The sequence below is a fragment of the Lytechinus variegatus genome, chromosome 16 (genome assembly GCF_018143015.1).
Source record: "Lytechinus variegatus isolate NC3 chromosome 16, Lvar_3.0, whole genome shotgun sequence".
In the NCBI taxonomy this organism is placed as follows: Eukaryota; Metazoa; Echinodermata; class Echinoidea; order Temnopleuroida; family Toxopneustidae; genus Lytechinus; species Lytechinus variegatus.
In genome coordinates this window covers 30567942-30590145 of record NC_054755.1, presented here as the reverse complement: position 1 = coordinate 30590145, position 22204 = coordinate 30567942, and the positions used below count along the sequence as shown (strand labels likewise).

The following is a 22204-nucleotide window of genomic DNA, read 5'->3' as shown; positions in this document are numbered from 1 at the left end:
CAAATGTAATAATGATTTTACCCACAAATGTAATAAATTTGAAGGGATTTTTGGCAAATCCGATCTGAACTAAAATCGTATAGTAATGCGTTCATATAGCACACAAGTGCAAAATCTCTTTTCCTGACCCGGGGAGCATTTCATGAAAGGACTTGTCGGACGTTTTATCCGACAAGTCCTGTTTTATCCGACAGTTACTATAGTAACAGTGCTTATCAACCAATCAGAATCCAGGAAAGTTGTCAGATCTGACAACTTGTCGGACGAAAATATTGATGAAACGCCCCCCCGTTAATCAACAAATTATAATATAAATCCAAAGTCTTTATTCCAGACCCGTTGTTTCAAAAATTATAATATAAATCCAAAGTCTTTATTCCAGACCCGGTTGTTTCAAAAATAATAATATAAGCCAAAAGTCTTTATTCCAGACCCGGTTGTTTAAAAAATTATGATATAAGTACAAAGTCTTTATGCCAGACCCGGTTGTTTAAAAAATAATCATATGAGCGTAAAGTCTTTATTCCAGACCCGATTGTTTTCAAAAATGATAATATAAGTCCAAAGTCTTTTCTCCAGACCCTGTTGTTTCAAAAATTATAATATAAATCCAAAGTCTTTATTCCAGACCCGAATGTTTAAAAAATAATAATATAAGTCCAAAGTCTTTATTCCAGACCCGGTTGTTTCAAAAATAATATGAGCCAAAAGTCTTTATTCCAGACCCGGTTGTTTCAAAAATTATCATATGAGCCTAAAGTCTTTATTCCAGACCCGATTGTTTCAAAAATGATAATATAAGTCCAAAGTCTTTTCTCCAGACCCTGTTGTTTCAAAAATTATAATATAAATCCAAAGTCTTTATTCCAGACCCGATTGTTTCAAAAATGATAATATAAGTCCAAAGTCTTTTCTCCAGACCCGGTTGTTTAAAAAATTATAATATAAATCCAAAGTCTTTTTCCAGACCTTGTTGTTTCAAAAATTATAATATAAGTACAAAGTCTTTATTCCAGACCCGGTTGTTTAAAAAATAATCATATGAGCCTAAAGTCTTTATTCCAGACCCGATCGTTTCAAAAATGATAATGTAAGTCCAAAGTCTTTTCACCAGACCCGGTTGTTTCAAAAATTATAATATAAATCCAAAGTCTTTTTCCAGACCCTGTTGTTTAAAAAATTATAACATAAATCCAAAGTCTTTATTCCAGACCTGATTGTTTCAACAATGATAATATAAGTCCAAAGTCTTTATTCCAGACCCGATTGTTTCAAATATTATGAAGTCCAAACTAAGATACGATAATGATATTCCGGTGGAATAAAAATGAGAATCGAGCCTAGTCTTCTCTCCAGACCCAGTTAATTAAAACTGGTGGAATCAAAGTCTTTGTTGTTGTTTTGAATTATACTGAACGTATTGTGAATATACGCGCTATGAGTAAATTGAGAATCAAGCATAGTCTTTTCTCCAGACTCGGTTATTTAAAACTAAAACCCTAGTAATGCCTTCATATAGCACAAAAGTCCAGTCTTTTTCCAGACGCAGTAGTTTCAAAAATTACAATGTAAGTCCAAAGTCTTTTTTCCAGACCTAGTTATTTCAAAAATTATAATATAAGTCCAAACTAAGATACCATAATGATATTCCAGTGGAAAAAAAGAAAATCGAGCTTAGCCTTTTCTCCAAACCCTGTTATTCAAAAATTGTAAATAACAATACAACAACAACAAAAACCGTATAAAGACCCCATAATCTTATTAATGCTTGATAACATGGACATATAGCGTAGTCTTTCAGCCAGACCCAGTTATTTGTTTTTCAAAATAAGGCTAAGAGTAAAAATATAAATAACTCCAAATCTAATACCAAGCAATCCTTGAACCTAAGAACATGTTTTTAAAAAGAGGTTTAGAATGTTGTCTTTATTCCAGACCTAATCATTACAAAAATTACGGGAAAAAAATCTTCTAACAAAAGACCCTATCATATTCTCTTGGAATAACATGAGTTGTAAAACGTACTCTTTCCTCCAGACCAGGTTATCTAAGAAATGAATTAAAAAAGAAAATCAAATCTAAAACCAATTTTTAAAATTTACACCCAGTAAAAAATATGTCTGTACCCCACACCCAGATTCTTTTGTATAATAATACTAAGACCCCTACAAAACATTGTAATTATGCATTTGCAAAGAAAACGTCCATTTTCCAGACTTGGTTATTATTTAAAAATAAAATTGTCTAAAACAAATACCCAATAATCTAACTACTGTGGAATAACATGGAGATCGATTGTAGACTTTCCTCCAGACACAATTATTTCAAGAATAAAAAAAAACAATAAAACCCAACCCCCAACAACGAATCTAAGAACCAACAATCCTCCAAATTAAGACCAAGTACAAAAGCACATGTTTAGAGCGTTGTCTCTATTCCAGACCCAGTCATTTACAAATTAATTCAAACAATCTTATAAACATAAGACTTTGTCATATTCTTATTCCTGTTGAATAACATTATTATTATGCTTAGACCTTCGTCTAGACCTAGCTATTTATAAGATAAACAAATATTGAAAAAAAATCAAAGCTGAGACCAATCTTTAGAATTAAACCCAGTTAAAATGCTTGGGTTTAGAGAGTTGTCTTTACCCCACATCCAGTTCTCTTAAAATACAAATTAAGCAAAAGATTAATCTAAAAACTTAGACACCAGCATCTCCCAAATTATAAAACCCTGTGATAAGGCATACCGTAAGTTGGTATACAACTTGTTTTTGTTTGATGGAAGTGAAATAAATGAAATTGAATTGAATTGAATACCACAAAAACGTCAAGCTAATAAAAAGTGTAAATATTCAGATCTGAATGGTACGCGCCTTAAAAACCCAAAATAACAACAACGTTATTCTACATCAATGATATTGTGGCGTCTTTGTTAATATAGTTTGTCTGTTTTTATCGTTTCTAATAATTTCCTATTTTGAAATAACTGCATGGGTCTAGAGCAAAGACTACACCATATTTAAAGACTGGGCGTTGTGCGCCTGTAATTTAAGCTATGTGGGGAAGTAACAAATTGATGCAGAGGTTCGAGGTTCGAGCCTTGGTCACGTCTTTCGGATGGTGAAGGTAAAGGTCGGTTCCAGACGTAAATAATCATATCTGATTGAGACACGTCTGACAAAACTCAAATACACACACACACCCTACTATAACTCGCACAAGATGTTAAGTGATACTTGGATACTCTTATTTCCACGTTTTATGAACTAGACCAATACACTTACAGAGATAGGATGGTAATTCAACAAATACCCCCAATGTGGCCAAAATTCATTGACCTCACATGACCTTTGACCTTGATCATGTGACCTGAAACTTGCACAGGATATTCAGTGATACTTTATTACTCTTATGTCCAAGTTTCAAAAGTCAGATAAATAAACTTGCAAAGTTATGATGGTAATTCAACAGATAAAGACTTTGGATTTATATTAAAAATTTTTAAACAACCGGGTCTGGAATAAAGACTTTGGACTTATATTATTATTTTCTAAACAACCGGGTCTGCAATAAAGACTTTTGATTTATATTATAATTTTTGAAAAAAGACTTTGGATTTATATTATAATTTTTGAAACAGCCGGGTCTGGAATAAAGACTTTGGGCTCATATTATTATTTTTGAAACAACTGGGTCTGGAATAAAGACTTTGGGCTCATATTATTATTTTCGAAACAACCGGGTCTGGAATAAAGACTTTTGATTTATATTATAATTTTTGAAAAAAGACTTTGGATTTATATTATAATTTTTGAAACAGCCGGGTCTGGAATAAAGACTTTGGGCTCATATTATTATTTTTGAAACAACTGGGTCTGGAATAAAGACTTTGGGCTCATATTATTATTTTCGAAACAACCGGGTCTGGAATAAAGACTTTGGATTTATATTATAATTTTTGAAACAACAGGGTCTGGAAAAAGACTTTGGATTTATATTATAATTTTTTAAACAACCGGGTCTGGAATAAAGACTTTGGGCTCATATTATTATTTTCGAAACATCCGGGTCTGGAATAAAGACTTTGGATTTATATTATAATTTTTGAAACAACCGGGTCTGGAATAAAGACTTTGGGCTCATATTATAATTTTGAAACAACCGGGTCTGGAATAAAGACTTTGGATTTATATTATAATTTTTGAAACAACCGGGTCTGGAATAAAGACTTTGGGCTCATATTATCATTTTGAAACAACCGGGTCTGGAATAAAGACTTTGGATTTATATTATAATTTTTGAAAAAACCGGGTTTGGAATAAAGACTTTGGACTTATATTATAATTTGTTAATTAACCGGGTCAGGAAATGAGACTTTGCACGTTTGTGCTAAATGAACGTATTACTATACGATTTTAGCTTAGAACGGATTTGCCAAAAATCCCTTCAAATTTATTACATTTGTGGGTAAAGTCATTATTACATTTGTGGGCGATCAAAAATTATTACATTTGTGGGTAAAGTGCATTATTACATTTGTGGGTGAAATTATTACATTTGTGGGTAAAGTGTTATTACATTTGTGGGCGTTATTACATTTGTGGGCGTTATTACATTTGTGGGTGTAACAGGGGGGGGTGCAAATTCGTCCGCCAAAAAATATTGACAAGCAAAAAAAAGGACTTCAACCACAAATAAAGGGTTTCGTACCAGAAAAAAATTGGACAAGCCCCCCCCCCCAAGAAAAAAAAGGTACGCTAATATTCAAGCCCATTTGACGTCACCTAGATACTAGCCTTTGATTGGCTACCTAAATTAAACTACATTAAACGATTATGGACTATGTAAGATTTGTGTTAAGTGTTACTTTAATTGACCTGACAGAACATCGGTTTTGCTCCTCACATGTTTAAAAAGTGTGTGTGAAATCCTGAAAATAATTATGACATCAAGAGGATCATTAAATGAAAAAAAATCTATAAATATTAAGCGGATTTTATCAAACTGTTGTAGACTGGGGTCGAAACCGCAGATAGTATTTCACACCAAGAATGTATCACTCAGGAGAGTTTTATGACTTAACTGATTCTCCCGGGGGGGCCACTTACATTGACGAGTGGATACCATGCGCGACCAAAAAAACACGTAAAAAGGATGTCTTTTTCACGATAGGGCACGTTACGTACGTAACGTGATAAGGGTGTCAAAAACACAAAAATAATGAAAAAAGGGTATCTATTTCGCTAGGAAAATTACGTGTTTAGGGTCGAATTTGCGGGGATGATAAAACAAAATTAAAATATTTTATTAAGGATGTCCTTTTTGCCCCAACACTTCGTGTTTAGAGTCCGATTTGCGCGAGGTGGAGAAGCTGGGGTCGTACTAAACCAAATATGGTAAAGCCGACGACCGAAGGACCCGTAACAATAAAACATTATTGTACTTATTTAGGGGTTCATTTCAGGGAATGTTTGCCAAGAGTATCGTTTTGTTTCCAATACTTGTTAAGGGTAGGGTTTCACACGCCAGTACTTGTTAAGGGGTGCATTTTCAGAATATGGAAATTACGTGTTTAGGGTGCTTTTCGAGACCCTATGGTCGCGCATGGTATCCACTCGTGAATGGAAGTGGCCCCCCCGGGCTGATTCTACAAGTGATTTATCTTTGGAAGAGGGGTGTTCGATCAGCGTATGGGCAATCAACCCTACATTGTATACATTATGCACAGAACTTCGTGTAATTTTCCTGTTTGCCGTCAAGTGAAAAAATGAATGGCTATGTACGCCCCCACACGGTGCGTTATAGTGACTGCGCAGTATAAAATGGCCGTGTTTTTCGGGTGATGTGTCAAGTAGAATCGGCTCAACATAAAAAAAAAGTTGCACAGAGTTGCAGCTAAATCTAGTATCAACTTAGAACTTAGACATTAGAAAAGATGGTGTGTGATACAATTTAGACGGAAATCCACGGAAATCTAAACTTTTCTCTGCAAATGTAGAATAAGTGGATAATCAGCCTATTATTTTATACCACATGTAGGCATTGGCGGCGGAAGCAAAAAATCTTAGGGGGGGGGGGGACACAGGAAACAAAATTAACAAGCAAAAAAAAACAGGTTATATAACAGGTTATAAACCAAAATTTAGGGGGGGGGGTCGTCCCCCGCCTCAAATTTAGGGGGGACACGTGTCCCCCCCCCCCGCTGCTTCTGCCGCCTATGCATGTAAGGTGTCTTTAATCTGCTTTTAACCCTTTCACACGAAAGAGAAGTATATCAGGATTATGTAGAAGCAATTTCAGATCCATACAGTCATGAAAAACCTTCAGTATAAACCTGTTTTCCAACTTGGCCATTACATGCGCGGAAATTCTCAAAATTTCACATTTTAATTAGGAAATTAACAACCTTGATGCTCGTTTCAAAATTAGAAAAAAAGGTATTCTTCAACGTGTTGTCTTTCAACTGAGCATGAAAAAAATTAAAAATCTGAAATTGCCCAAAGTTACTTTTGACGCACTTTGGTTTCGCACACAATGCGACGGCTTAAGGTCCCCTCCGAGGGACCTGGTAATGAGGATTAATGCCTTACCCAAAAGGCTATAGCGCACCAAGTGGGAATCGAACCCCGGTCACCGGGAACCGAAACCCCCCTCTCTACTGACTGAGCCACAGTGCCTCTTTATAGTGTTTTACCTGACAGAAAATCAACCAATAAAAATGAATCCAGTCGCACTTTCAACCAAAATTTTGAGGGGGTCAAACATGATGTATGGAGCTCATTTGGTTTTAAAAAAAAGTCGCGAGGGGGAAACAAAAAATGACAATTTTGATATATTGATAACAAATTTCATGATAGATTTTGGCAAAATTAGTTTTATTTCAACCTTCTTTTTTTCCTTACTTTCCCTTTTCATCCTTTTCCTTGGTGTTGAAATTTTTCGGGGGGGGGGGGAGGCAAAGCCCCCATACCACCCACTCACTTACTACCGTGAATGACTCAGTCATTGAAATAAATTTGTTTTCTGCAAGAATCGAGTATTAAAGGGGTACTTCTGGCTCAAAATGATATGATTTGAACAAAAAGGGAAACTTCAGTAAGTACAAATTTGATCAAAATTGGACAAGGAATAACAAATTAATGACATTTCGGTGAGACAGTTCTATGCATGTTTTTTCATGAATATTCAACGAGCAAATTGATGATGTCATATCCCTACTTGTTCTTATGTATTTTATTATTATGAAATTATTCTTGTTCATTTTTTCCTCTAAGAGCTAAAAAATGAACTAACCACTGATTTAATGCATCATCTTTTAATTTTGTTAAAACCTATATTGAATATTAATGAAAAAACATGCATAGAATCAGCTGGATAGTGCTACCCGTAGTGCAGGTTCGAGGCAATCCTTCGCTTGGAGAGCGAAACCTTTATTATCGCTTGAGGGCAAAGACATTAATCATAGTCATTAATCACCACAATCATATAATATGTACTTTATTATAGCACTGTGTGCTAATCATTACGAGTGACAATGGAGTGGAAAAACCCGGCGATCAGTACAAAATAGGTCTTTAAACATATGTTTATTTGTATGCAAACATGAATATAATATATATATATGTAATGCAAACATGAATATAATATGTATATATATACATGAAGACAATATTATTGTCTCCACGGGACCGAGGCATACAAGTACCCATCGTCAAGCGCGGTCGTTGGCCGGTAGCCAAGGGGGATCTTATTTTATGATGAACTAATTTGTTTACTCAAAGCATACCATGTCAACCTGTGGTATGCCCTGCTTCTTTCAGAAGTTAGGATGAAACTATTGTCTTATACCTCTTTTGTTGCCGTTTTTCTTTTGATATAGATAACCGACTTTGGACATTGGATTTGTTTTCCCTTTTTGCTCGCCATTTAGGCTCATTGCTTGTAAAATTATACTGATAAATCCACCCCCTCCTTCCCCTAGTCTGTGAAAACCATTCACTTAGGGAAAGTGGTCTGAAGATGCAGCCTGAAGCAACTGGCAGTGACTTGTTTGCATAGAAGATCGCTCTCGTTTTGAAAATCGAAGTTGGAAAAATCGAATTGAAAGTCTGGGTTTCGATTTCGACACTATAGGGCACACATGAGTATTACAGACCCCAATTCACTCACGTGTTATATCATAGCTCATCAAAAAATCATTAAAAATCAATCCCTCGATAGATTTTGCTTTAATTCACTGACATTAGTCACAATTAACAGTACATTAAGACTTGATATGTTAATCAGGTACTTGACCAGCTCAATCAAAAGTTAAATGGCCTGAAATAAGACTAACCATAATTTCGGCCAGTTCATCGCCAGAAAAACCAGAACTGCATTGTGGGTGATAATGATTAAAATGAAATACAAAAATGCAGTCTAGCCTTCCCAAACGCCTTGATTATAAAAGATTATGAACATAGCATTATGTCGATCGTTTTTCTTTTGATATACAAACATTTGATCTATTTTTAATGAATTATTTTAATCAATAAAGTCATGTGATCTTTACTTACGCCTGTCCGGCATGCTTTGCGCGCGGTTGAATTACTCTCATGTGCCAGTGTCCTTGAGCAAGACATCATTTTGATTCAACACTCCCATTTTCTCCTTTGAAAGAAATGAAAATGCTATATGCGATATTGGTAACGATATGTGTCGACTTGTAAAAACATATGCTAGCCTTCAAAATCACATAAAAAAAAACATATGCTAGCCTTGTGTAAAGACCCATCTATCAGAGTTTCAATGTGATTTTCCTCATTTCTTTCTCTTTCAATTCCTTCCTAGGTTTTACTTGCATACTAGTGGGCCTATATAACACAGTTTCAGTAAAAGCCCTGGTTTTGAATTGTGAGACACACCTACTCGACTTCAAATCCTAGTAGATATCCTATAAACAAAAAGACATAGAAAAGAAAAAGAAAAAAAAAGAAAAAAGGAATAAATATTTGAATTTTACTTTGTTCATTTCCTTTTTTTTTCAAAGACAACAAACGTCAATATATAATATCTATGATGGCGAGAATAGTCAAATTGACTGGTTGCCAAATAAAAAGAAGACCACCCCCAATCAGAGACTATGCCGGCAGACTACCCCCCCCCCCCCATTCTGAAATCTTGGATCTGTTCTTGCCTATTGTGTAAGAGAGAGCGGGGAATCCCAATGCTAGCATTTGCGTATAGAATCCACGACGTCACAACTATTCAATTTGGCTATTAAAGGGGAATCCAGCCTTGGCTATAAAATGTTGTGTTTGGAAGGAGAAAAATAAATTAAACAGAATGGTGAAAGTTTGAAAGTAATCGGACAAGCAATAAGAAAGTTATAGCTTCTTTAAAATTGAGATCACTAATACTATGTAAATTTCAAATTGGCAACTGGGTAAGTAAATTATGACAAGGGGCAAGGACAACTTTCCCACAGGCCATGTACTTTATTATCAGGGATTTGTGGTTTTCTCCTAAGTACTCATTCCCCTGGGGCAGTAATCTAAATATAACCCAGGTAGTATATTGTTTTATGTCCTCATGAAAGAAAAATATAATTTGAAATAAAACTTTTGGGAAAAATGACATTTTAGCCATAATATGTATTGGAGTACATGGAAGAGTAGTCCTTGCCTTACATCACTATGACATCCCATATGCGGCCAATTTGAAGTCTCCATGTGTATAGTGATTACCAATATTTACAACTTTTAAAAATTCATACATGTAACTTTCTTGTTGTTTGTCCAGTATTGTTCAAACTTTCACCTATCAACTTGTCTGATTTTTTCTTCCTTATAAAAGCAAGTTTTTATTTGGGTTGGATTCCCCTTTAACACGAATAATGAAACCGTTGGGTCATGGTACGTCCTCATTTCGCAACAGAGGGGAATTCCCAGTCCACACTTTTACCACACCAAACCATATAAATCTCCGTAAAGCACGATCTGATCGATCACTCTCCGGAAAACTTCACTGCAGCTAGCAGTTGTTTTTGGTGTGAGGGGGCAGAGCGAAATTGTGAGTTTTTACCTATATGTTTGATTAATTGGGGAACATTCATCATATTGTATACCAGCGTTGTTCTTCGTTGTCAGTTCATTTCTATTCATCAATTTGTATATGAAATAATGATCTCCACAAGATGCTATATTATATTGTAGCTTCCGTTAGTGTTACGATTTATAGTTTGCAAATTGGTTGGGGAGGGGTAGGTGCATGACGGTGGTGATGATGATAATGATGATGACAACGATGATGATGATGACGATGATGATGTGATGCCGATGATGATCCTCATCAGGTGCAGATGCCGGGGGCGGAAGGTCCGTACAAGTTGATCATGTTGATGGTGGCCCCGGATGGTGGCCTTTTTTCTCTCTCTCGTAAGCCTTTCATTCTTCTTGTATGCTTATCGAGTTTGTTCTGGAGAACCCCCCCCCCTCATTTTTAGTGATGATCTCTGTTATTTTCTTTGTTTGGCTTGTCAAATATGTGGGACAAAAACGCGCCCCTTTCAGAAAATCCTGGAACCGCGCCTGATGTGTGTTGACGTTGTTGTTGTTTTTTGTGGTGGCCATGAGGGTAGCGATGGTAGGGACGGACGATAGCGATTGCAGCAATGACGATGAGGTTTAAAGGTACCATGAATATTCTGCCATTTTCGCTACTTCATTAAAAACCCAAAATTAGATATCAGATCCCACGGGTGCCGTAACTCGATAAATTCTTCGACCTTTCTCTAACGTTACGCGTTCATGTCGTTGTACATTGTATCCCTTTCAGGACAGAAATGGCATCAAGGACCAATTTTGATGTTGTCATGGTGATTAAGAAATACCACATCAAGGGGAAGCAGATAAGAGATGTCTGTAATAACTCGGAGACCGTCGTCATGGTTACGTCGGAAGGGCGTGTCTATGCGTGTGATGTGTCAGATGTCAGCAAACAGCATAAATATGGTAACCATCAAAACAATAGGGATTATCGAAAAGAGTGATAATGAGACTAGAAATTTAGATTTTGGTTGTGGCTACATAGTATACTTAGAATTGCATCTAAATGCAGCAATTATGCGTTGTATGAGTAATACGATCTTCTTTATACATTCTTTTGATGATTTTCTTATCATTTTTGCCTGTACTGATATTGATAGCTACATCTTGATTTGTTGCCCTTTGAATTTCCCATAATAGCTATACTGACTCCCAAAAGGAACGGATCAAACTTTTACAAGGGCACTGCACAATTTTTACACAGGATAACTTAAGTTATAAGTACAAGTCAATTAAAGGGGAAGTTCACCCTGAAGAAAACTTTGCTGTAAAAATAGCAGAAAAAATAGTAAAAAATATTGGTGAAGGTTTGAGGAAAATCCGTTAAAGAGTAAGAAAGTTATTAGAGTTCAAATTTTTGGATTTGTGACGTCATAAACGAGCAGCTGTCCCATGTGTTATGTAATATAAAATGCATGAATTTCAAATTTTGTATGGTTCCTGATGACTTAATTTTGTTTTCTATTCATGATCGGGTGTGAAATGATTTGTCTATTGATATACAAAGGGTAGAGTGAAAACCATTTTCAATTTTTGAGAAAATGACATCTCATTGATTTTTTTACCATTCGCTTTGTAGGAATGCTGCTCGCATATGACGTCACAAATCAAATAATTGAAATTCTATTAACTTTTTAATTATTTCATGAATTTTTCTCAAAACTTCGGCAATATTTTTTATTATTTTTGTGCTATTTTTACAATAAACTTTTTGTCAGGGTGAACTTCCCCTTTAAGAGGTACGATAATACGCCAGTGGCGGACTGTACCAGACTGAAAGAAGAAGAATAGGTTGGTTACATCACAGAGAGGCTATTCCTAACATCGATCGGTTTCTGAATCCAAAGTCACAAAATGGCAAAAGAAAGACCAATGAAAATGAGATGGAATTAAACAAACTTCCCAGTTTATTACACCAGTCCTTCACATGCATGTTTTAGCGATTGGCTCAATCACAAAGAAGCTACATGAAGTTATAACGTCGACATTTTAAATATTACACAGCCACACAAGGATTCCCCTGGAACTGGGAATGTTATAGCTGGGTTAATCTGAGCACAGAAACCTTTTTCTGTGATCTTTTGAGGTCACAATTCAAATGTGAAAGGGGATTTTAATAGTATCGAATTTAGAACGATCGGTTACGTGGATCTTTTGTGCAAACGCACTGGGTCCCCTCTCAAAAAGAGTTGTTATTCATCCGATTAAAAAAAACCATGGAAATCCAGCAATGTTATAATTTTTACACAGCCAGAAATAATTTGCACAATGCCCCCCGTCCGAAAATAAAGAGTCGCACATATATAGTTGCATCAATATCCATCATAATAGAAAATGTTAAATGTTTGGATTGCGGGCTTTCCATAGTTGCGGTTGATCAGATAATTAGCAAGACATATGGTCTTGTGTTATTTAGTCCTCATTTAGCAATAAGAGAGTAAATCTTATGAAAACATTCATTTTGTCATATGATCATGGGCGGAAATCCCAGGAGGGGGGGGGGGACGTGTCCCCTCTACTCGACGGTAGGGGGGGGGCACAATATCAAATGCCCCCCCTACTGATTGTGGTCTTTTATGATGGTAAGAAATGCATCATTCAAATTCGAAATAAACTATGTATTTTAGGATGATGATAACCTTTTTTTTTTGCTTGTCAAATTTAGTTTCGTCGAAATGACCTTAAATTGGGGGTGATAACCTTTTTTTTTGCTTGTCAAAATTTTCAGCCCCTTGTCCCCCCTACCTTTTGGGAGAGATTTCCGCCCCTGCATATGATATCAGAACTCTTTCAATGAAGTTTCATGAAAACATTGATTTACACTTTTTGAACAGTCAGGGTGAATTTTCCGACATCCGGAGCGGCCGACGACGACGCAATCATGAACGTGAGCTGCGGCCGTTCTCACTTTCTCGCGCTCTCTGCCCGTGGTCGCGTTTACAGTTGGGGTAAGAATGATAACGGGCAACTCGGACGTTCTTATGACATGTATGAGAAACAAAGACCTAATCAGGTCCATCAAGGACAGAAGGAGGAGAAACACACTCCAAGGTGGGTTTGTATGGAATGCTCGCGGAGGGAAGGGGGGGGGGTGTCATCTGCCCCTCCCTTCACTCTTTTCTATATGTATTTATATCTCTCTATATATTTATCTATCTATATAATATCTATCTATCTATAAGTATGTATATAACAAAATAAGTGAGTCCCCCCTAAATCAAATTGCTGTAACTTTTAAAAGGAATATTTTTATTTTAAAATATGAAATTTCGTATTTGAAAGCGTATTTGCACCCATTATTTACTTAATTACCCCTCAAATTGCATTTTTTCCAATAACGTAAAAAGAGGGCTAATCACATTCCACATGTTCATTCAAGCGTGAATCTTTAATTAAACGCATTTGAATCATTTCAGTTACCAAAATGAAACAATACTTGCCTATGATATTTGAAATTCGTATTTTTACTTTCATGAAATGTTCATTGATCCGTGAAACGATGAATATTTTTAAAGATACTCTTCCCCAAAATAACTGTCATATTCGATCATATATATCGTAGAAATGTGCAAAAAAAATTTAAATTATAGTAAATGTTTATTCAACCGTGAAATGTAGCCAAAAATCTCGTATCGTCTTTTAGAAAGTACCTTTTACAAGCCATCTGACTATTTTTCATGATAAGAATGTGGAACTCGTTCCAATAAAGTGGAATCATGATCATGATATTTGGCTTGTGACTTTTGGAAAGTGACAATTTTGCCTTCAGGTGGTGCTTACTGAAGCAAGACATAAAATACGTCTATAACATTTACTCAGAGGGTAGCTTATACAATTACCTACACGCTCATGTAAAAATATATTAAAAACTCGCATTGGTTCGGAAATTATGGATGTTTGTTTAGGGGTGCATATATATATTCTTTCTCAACTTTATACAGTGGTGCTCAAATGTTAGTGAACTTCACCAGAAAATGAACATATTTATAAAACATTTTAAAGTGTTTAAAGCTTTTAAGTGAAGTTAGGTAATAAAATATAACATCAATACTTTTTTTCCCTCTGGCTTCGCCGAACATTGAGGTGTTGTTGTCTACATGAGTGTTGAATGTAGCCACCATTTTGTATGATATTATTTTTCACTCGTTTATTTAACAATTTTTTTTTCTTCAAATATGCAATTTAAACTGCGAATTTATGCAATGATTATGTCACACAATTGTACGATTTTGGCCCGTATTCTGAAGTCGGATTTAACTTAAACCCAGGTTTAAAGTTGTGGTTTAAGTATGGAAAGCCAAAAGTATCAAAAATTTTATAAGTTACATGTTTCTCATCTTTACTGTGCTCTTTCCTGATTCATCGATGGTGAAGACAATCATTAATTTTTACTTCCTACACAATTATAAATGATTTGAGAGCCGAATGAGCTGAAGTATGATGTCTTTATACTGTAAGTGATCATGTATCAATTGGCTGTCCATACTTAAACCACAACTTTAAACCTGAGTTTAAGCTAAACCCGACTTCAGAATACGGGCCTTTGGATTCAGCTGGATGGGTTACGATAAGGGCGGTTCCGAGGACTGCAGTTATTTGATTAACTTTGCCCAATGCCTGGCAGACCCAGGTGCATTCAGTGTCTAAATATTTTTGCGTTACTGCAACATTTATTTTTGACTTTGTATTTGAAGTTTATTTAATTGATTTGCTTTATATTGCATAGTGCGGTATTTGCGCCTACCGTGTAAGATATAATGATGATGATGGTAATAATAATAATAATGATTATAATGATAATAATAGGAATAATTATAATGATAATAATAATAATAATGATAATAATAATGATAATAACAATAATAATAATAACAAAAGGCAAAACAAATGATAATAACGTTAGAAATGATCGCCATTCTACAAACGGAAACTTATTTTGTGACAAAGAGAGTCTTCACTCCGAAAACGGACATTGCTATTTTCATCCTTACTTTCAAAAGGGGAGGGGTTCAATAAGGGGGTAATACCTACCCCTTGTACTATATTGTAAACAAAGATTGTTCTTAAAAGGTCGTGCCTGGTAGTCGGAGAGAATAAAGTAGATTGCATTTATGATCGGATGAGGTCATCGCGAATGCAATGTTTCTCCTTTGAAAATTGAAATACAAGTTCAATTAATATCATCTTTGTTCACTTGTTTCCTCTTTTCCAGGCTTATCACTGAACTTTCAAACCAAAAGGTCATCAAAATAGCATGTGGGCATGACCACTCCCTCGCCCTTACACAAGGTAAATATCTGTTATATCATATATATTATATACATCATATATATATATATATATATATATATATATATATATATATATATATATATATATATTAATATATATAATATATATTAATATATATATATATTAATAAATATCTATATATCAATATATATATATATATATATATATATATATATACACACACACAGCACACACGCCCTCACCACACACACACGCACACACACGTCTACCCATGATAAGTATAAAAAACAAAACGGTATACCCTTGACAAGCATTCCCTTAATTTGACCCCCCTTAACAAATACAGCAATAGTTGACCAGCCCAGCAATCCTTTGACCTGCACATTTACAACTAATGAAGTGATAATTTTGCAGTTAGCTTTATACAGTGCATATAAAAAAGTTTACACTTAGAACAAATCTTTTGAAATCATACATTTGTCATATCCTACAAAATTTTCCACGTTTTAACATTGGTACAGATCCATTTAAGCAAATGACGATATAAGTGTCGAAAAAAAAATTCCGTTTGAGTGAGCACCACTTACTTTTGAAAGTTAGTGAAAAATGTAAGAAGATGTAAAACCAAGATTTAGCCACAGCTTTAATTATATCACTTTCAGAATGCAGAAAATAAATAATATTCAATGCATAATATATATTCACAACGTTTATACCATAAAAACATTAAGGATATAATCAACCAAAAAATGATTGAATAAATAGCTGAATAAATAAATAAATGCTCAATAGCTATGCCAGCACAGTCATCTATTTTAATTCATGTATACATTACATTTATTTTATAACTCAGTACAATCACGATGATTATGTTCATGTTCATGTTATTATGTTACTGGTATGTTCATTGTTATGTTATTCTGTGAATTTTATGTTTGTTGTAAGAATTGTCAAGTTATACAATTATCCGTTTAGCGGAAAAAATAAATGAAATGAAAAATGATTTGTGTAGAACTAATAAAAGTAGACCGGAATCATGAAGAACACATGGATTTAGCTAGCAATATTGATTTGAAGATATTTTTTACCTTTTTAAACTTGTTTCCTTGCCTAAAACACTTTGGAGAGTGCATTGCGCCCCACCGCACTACCCCACACACCGAGGCAATCGACGATATTTGCTTTACACTGAGCTGTGATTTACATGAAATGGATTAGGCTTGATTTTCATTTTGTTAATCATTGTCAAGCTGGGAAAAAGTGTGGAGAAACTAGTATTAAATGAAAAATGAAATGTAACTTTAAATGATAAAAACATAGTGAAAAAATGCTGGAGATGTCTGATATAATCTTTTATTCAAATTTAGTTATGTCCTCAGATCCAGCTGGCACAAAAAGGGTGAAGGTTGTGCTTACTTAGTGTTGAAATTTCAATTTGGGTGGCAAAATATTAAAAATGCTAAAAGTGCAAGGGAAATGTATGAGATATGTTGTGCAGGGTAAGTTTGATTTCGCCCTTTCCCCTCGGCACAGCGTGAAAACGAGCATTTCTGCGCAAACAGATTTCTGCGAGATTTACAAAAACAGACAGTGCTCACCCAAGTGTTATATTCTGTCAAAACCTTTCCTTTCATTGGATAGATGAGACCCAAACCGAAGATAGTATGTTAACAAATTACCGACATGTAGTATATTTTTAATTCCCAGGGCTTTTTCAAAGTGTAAACTTTTTTTGATACGCGCTGTATAATTTGATTCCATGAAGATGGAATGAAATATCAAGTCAGAAGGTAAAATACAGTATAGTTGCAGCAAACAATTATTTCATGAGGAAGTCTTCAAAATCAAGGTTAATATGATATTCTCATAGATCTAGATCTGGTACATTGAAATAAACTTATCTTTGTGAATTCTTGATATTTAAGCTGAAACCGATAATTCTGATGATCGCTAACACAGGGTAGCATGTGTGGGACAGTATTAATTTTCCCCCAAAAAATGAATTCCGTGCTTATTCTGCTCATTTATCAGCAATCAAAGTGCATATAAACGGGTTCTCGTGTGCTGCATTTGATTTTCTTTTCTAAACGACTGTTTATAGCGTCAGTATCCCATTATGTTCTGATTAAGGGTTGAATATTTCTTTTAACACAGATAATGGACTCACATGTCATTATCGTCATCTTAAACAAATTTATAATAATGATGATAATAATATTAATTATCATACTTGTCATATAGGGCTGAACACTTACCTTGAAGAAAAACGAAGTGCTAATTTAGCACTTAAAGTGCTTGTATAGTGACTGCACTACGAGTGCTTATTTTCTAGTTTAAATTTTGAACTAGAAAAACAGCACTTGTAGTGCAGTCACTATACAAGCACTGTAAGTTCTAAATTTAATTAGCACTTCATTTTTTACAGTGTAGTACTGAACACTTACGTTACCCGAAATCGTTAAGCTCTAAAATAAAGCGGCATAATTACCCCTCGCTTTTAGCAGAGCAGCTGTTACGCGCACTGCGTTTCAACGAGTTCAAGGATCAAATTCCTGCTAGGTACCCATTAACCTCACCTGTGTTGAGTGCAGCACAATGTGGATCTATTTCTTGCCGAAGGAAAATTACGCCAGGGCTGGGATTCGAACCCAAGAATCTCTGTTTCAGGAGACTAATCCACTGTGCCACAACACTCATCATGAAAATCAATTATCATTGATATTTTCTATAATCATGTATTGTTTGAAATTATACTTTTGATAGTTTTACGTTGCTAATTTGTCGTTGCTATTTATAGGAGGGAGCTTGTATTCTTGGGGAAGAACTAAGGTGAAGCGACGTACCCGCTGTCCGTCTTTAGTCGAAGGTCTTCCGAGTGGTATGGTAATTCAACATATTGCCACTGGGGGCGATCACACCCTCGTTGTTTCCGATGCTGGTGATGCATATGTTTGGGGCTTTGACGCAGACGGACAACGCAAACAACTGAAGCAAAACGGTACCTAAAAAAAAAAAAAAATGTTCATCATTCTTGCTTCAAATTATGTAGCTGTGAAATGGTCTCAGATAAGAGTGGCTTGTTTTGTTTTCATTTATTCGTTCAGATAGTTGTAAAATACAAGTATGAAATAGTTTTGCTTATTACATGCCTACCATGATCATGCCTATAGAATATCATTCAAGCTTATAAGAAAACAGGCTTTTGAAATTCTGTGCTGTGATCGGTTCAGATATCATCGTATGACCGAACGCATTCTTATGGGCGGCCAAAAGGACTAAAGATTAATAGGATGAAAATAAACAGAATGATTTGACCCTTTCGGCCACCCATACATTCTCGCTAATACTGAACGATGTAGAAAACAAAGCATGAAGATGATGCTTAACGATGATGTTTAATACAATACACAGGCCAACAGTCGGAGCTGATCCCCAGTGACACCAGAAATCTCAAAATGGCTATGGTAGATCAGGTCCAGTCCTTGTCCTATTCCTCCATATGCATCAATGCTCGATTTTTGTGTATTATTGTTCTAGTTAGACTATGCTCAGTGGCGTACCGTGGGTCGTGGCATGGGGGGGGGGGCACCTGCAAACAAGTTTAGTCACTCAATTGCAAGGTATACTGACCTAATAGAGACATTTTAAAGACTGCCATGAAAAGGAAATGTATGTCATTGATTAAATAATGGGAGCGCGAAGCGTGAGATAACAATTTTGATATTCTGGCCTAATTATGAGCACACTTTTTAAATCATGATACGTATTTATCTCATTAAACATAACTGCAAGCGCGAAGCGCAAGCTAAAAGTTTTTTATATATTGACCCCAACTAGGGACATGTTAAGGACATAGGAATTCATGAAGAGCATAGCATACATATCTCATACACGACATAGTCATCTAATGCGAGCGCCAAGTGCTCGCTGATTTTGTTAGAATTACACCTAGACATAAGAAGCACTTTTTAAACGTTATAATTATGTACATGTTAAAATTCAGATCTGAAGAGGGGCATTCTATGATTTGGTGGTAGGATTCACTAGGACCATACGTATTTCACTAACCAAATGAGGAAAATATTAAGACCAAATATTCAGACCAGAAAAAGGGACATTTTAAGGACTGTGTTTAGGAATTCATGACGATCAGACATAGTATATCACCAATCTATTAAAGCGAACGTAAGCACGAACTTGAAATGTTTAATATTCAGAGCTTTAAAGGGGAGAATCATTCTAAGTACTAATGCAAAAGAAGCATATGCCATTTTATAAAAATAGAATAATAACACGAAGTGCAAGGAAATATATTTGGTGTATATTGACTTGAAAACGGGATAGTTTAGTACAAGATCATTAAACAGATATTGCGATCACCAGGGATGATAAACTCATAGGCCCTACGCAGATTATGTTTCATAAAAGTTATGAAAAAGATATTTCCTATGTAATATAATATGATGAGTATTATTGATACATTATAATAAAATATAATAAAACAATTTCTTCTCCCCCCACTACGTTTCTCTTTCTTTCTCCCTCTTTTTTTCCCACCCGATGGAGGGGGGGGGGGGGGCGTGCCCCCCCCGTAGTCACCCCCTGACTAATTTTACAGTCTAACATATCCCATCCTATTTTTCCTACGTAGATGAGGAATTTCCTGCGTTTGTTAAGAAGGGAGTGAAGAACGCTATCTGTACTAACAACTCTACGACTCTCCTGTACGAGGTAGGAATTAATGGACGACATCACTTAAAGTCAGTCGATCATGTCAATGGATCATTGCAGGACTGATGAGTGTATACAAGCTAGTATATCACAGTCTATTTCTTGAATTGACGTCATCGGGCCGCCATCTTAGAGGCTGAAGCCATTGCCGTGCATGCGTTAATGTAATGATCAGTGCATTGACGGATATAACTACAACGCTCTCTTTTGTGCCACCCCTCCCCCCCAAAAAGTGGGTAAATTGCCAATGCATCTACTGCCAACTTGTCTACTCACCATATGGTCTACTTTCATTTTGATAGTCTAATGCCTTTACGTCCATCGACATTTCGTCTAGCAACCATTTAGTCTAATAGGCCTAACCATTTGGCCCAATCATCACTTCGCCTCATCACCATTTCGTCTATGACCATTTCGTCTCCTAATCAGTTGATCTAATATCCTTTTCAATCACTGATCTGTGATTTCAACTTCATTCATTTTGCACTATTAACACCAGTCCAGTTATACCAAATGGTATATGGACTAAACGGCTATTGACCCAATTGGTTATTAGACGAAATGGTGAGTGGACGAATTGGCATTTAGACCATGTGGATAGTGGACGAACTGATGTTAGACCAAATGATGATATACGCGTTGGCAATTGGACGAATTAGCATCAGACGATTTGGAAATAAACAAAAACAGGTACTTCAAGAGGACAAAACGGTCAAGCTAGCACAAGGCCATTATCATTTGTTTTAATCCATTCTCAAGAAATTCTCTCTAAATGTTGAATGTATAAATGCAGGGGCGGCGATCCTGTGGGACCGGGGGCACAGTGCCCCCCACTTTTTGAAGCACTGAAAAAGTGCCCCTTTTACGAAAGAAAAATGCCCCCTCACGAACGTGTACTGTGCCCCTTTCATCGAAAGATTACCCTTTTTAGCTGTTACCAAGTGCCCTTTCTCGTATAAGTGATTTTTTTTCTCGTCTCTAAAAATGCCCCCTCACCGTCGTGTTCTGTGCCCCTTTCACCTGAGAAGGACCTATGTTGTGTGTTACCATATTTCGAATCAGTGAAGTGCCTCTCATGTACATGCCCTGTGCCCCTTTCACCTGAGAAGGACCTGTCTTATGTGCTAACGAGTGCCCCTTTGCCTTCTCATGCCTTCTTTATATCAGGATTTTTTTTTGAAAAAAGCGCCCGGGTTCTTTGCGCCGTTCTGCTTCCTTCTGCAAGTGCAATTAATAATGAAAAAACTTCTAAAAGTAATCTTACGTGCCTTAAGTTTCACAAGTCATGTGAGTGGGGTAGATTAGCCATTTTTTCTGTTTTAAGATCATGGCCGTATGCAGTGGGGGGGGGGGGGTGGCAGGGACAGTTGCCCCCCCCCCCCCGACATTTAAAAAATTGAAATTTATACTGCAGAATTTCACAATTCACCAAAAGTATGCACAAAATCTATCGATTTTACTTAACAAAATGCAAAAGCGCCTTAATGACTAGCTCGGCCGGTCGCTTCTCTCCCCCGCTTTCGAGTTTTTTTTTTCTTCAAAGTTTACACGTGCTGCCCCCATTGTCACTTTACACTCCGCCCCTGTATAAATGTTGAATCAAAGAAAAACGACAGACGGCATAAATTCACATTTTCCGCCATTTTCTTATTTGTATTGAACCCAGACCGGCGAACTGGAGGTATTTTGGAAGGGTGCGAAAATTCATTCAGTCCGACAGAGGTTTAAACCAGAGATGAGTCAGGAACGAACAGACAGTGATTGTTGCTTCTCATCTTTAACATCATCTGGGTATTGTATTAAACAAACCACCAAAACTGTAATGTGCCACTTTTATATAATTTATCTTGCAAAGTCGACACGCCCTAAAATTTTTGGCAAGATAATGTCCACACAACAATTGGTTCAAAAATGTATCTATCTCTGGGTAGTTCTCAACACATTCTGTGTAGCTTCCACCCAACGCATAACTACCATTTGTAGTGTGGACAGAATATTGACCAACATTTCAAGAGTGCATATTAAACATTTTATTTAACCGTCGAGATACGAAATGCAAAAGAGACCGTGTACAAAGGCAAAATAACCATCTAATTCTTCAAGAGTCCTCAAAATGGCTAATTTTCA

The 22204-nt window shown here is 35.9% G+C and overlaps 1 protein-coding gene across 1 annotated transcript in view; it reads left to right on the top strand.

Moving 5' to 3' along the window:
• Positions 1 to 9991: 9991 nt before the first annotated feature.
• Positions 9992 to 22204, top strand: part of LOC121430034 (probable E3 ubiquitin-protein ligase HERC3) — a 35051-nt gene continuing 22838 nt past the window's right edge. Inside the window, exons 1-7 of the mRNA XM_041627304.1 lie at positions 9992 to 10058; positions 10824 to 10999; positions 12928 to 13144; positions 15306 to 15382; positions 18144 to 18344; positions 19998 to 20077; positions 21744 to 21868. Of these exons, the coding sequence (XP_041483238.1) occupies positions 10831 to 10999; positions 12928 to 13144; positions 15306 to 15382; positions 18144 to 18344; positions 19998 to 20077; positions 21744 to 21868 (869 nt within the window). The 5' untranslated portion in view covers positions 9992 to 10058; positions 10824 to 10830. The remainder of the gene's footprint in view (positions 10059 to 10823; positions 11000 to 12927; positions 13145 to 15305; positions 15383 to 18143; positions 18345 to 19997; positions 20078 to 21743; positions 21869 to 22204) is intronic.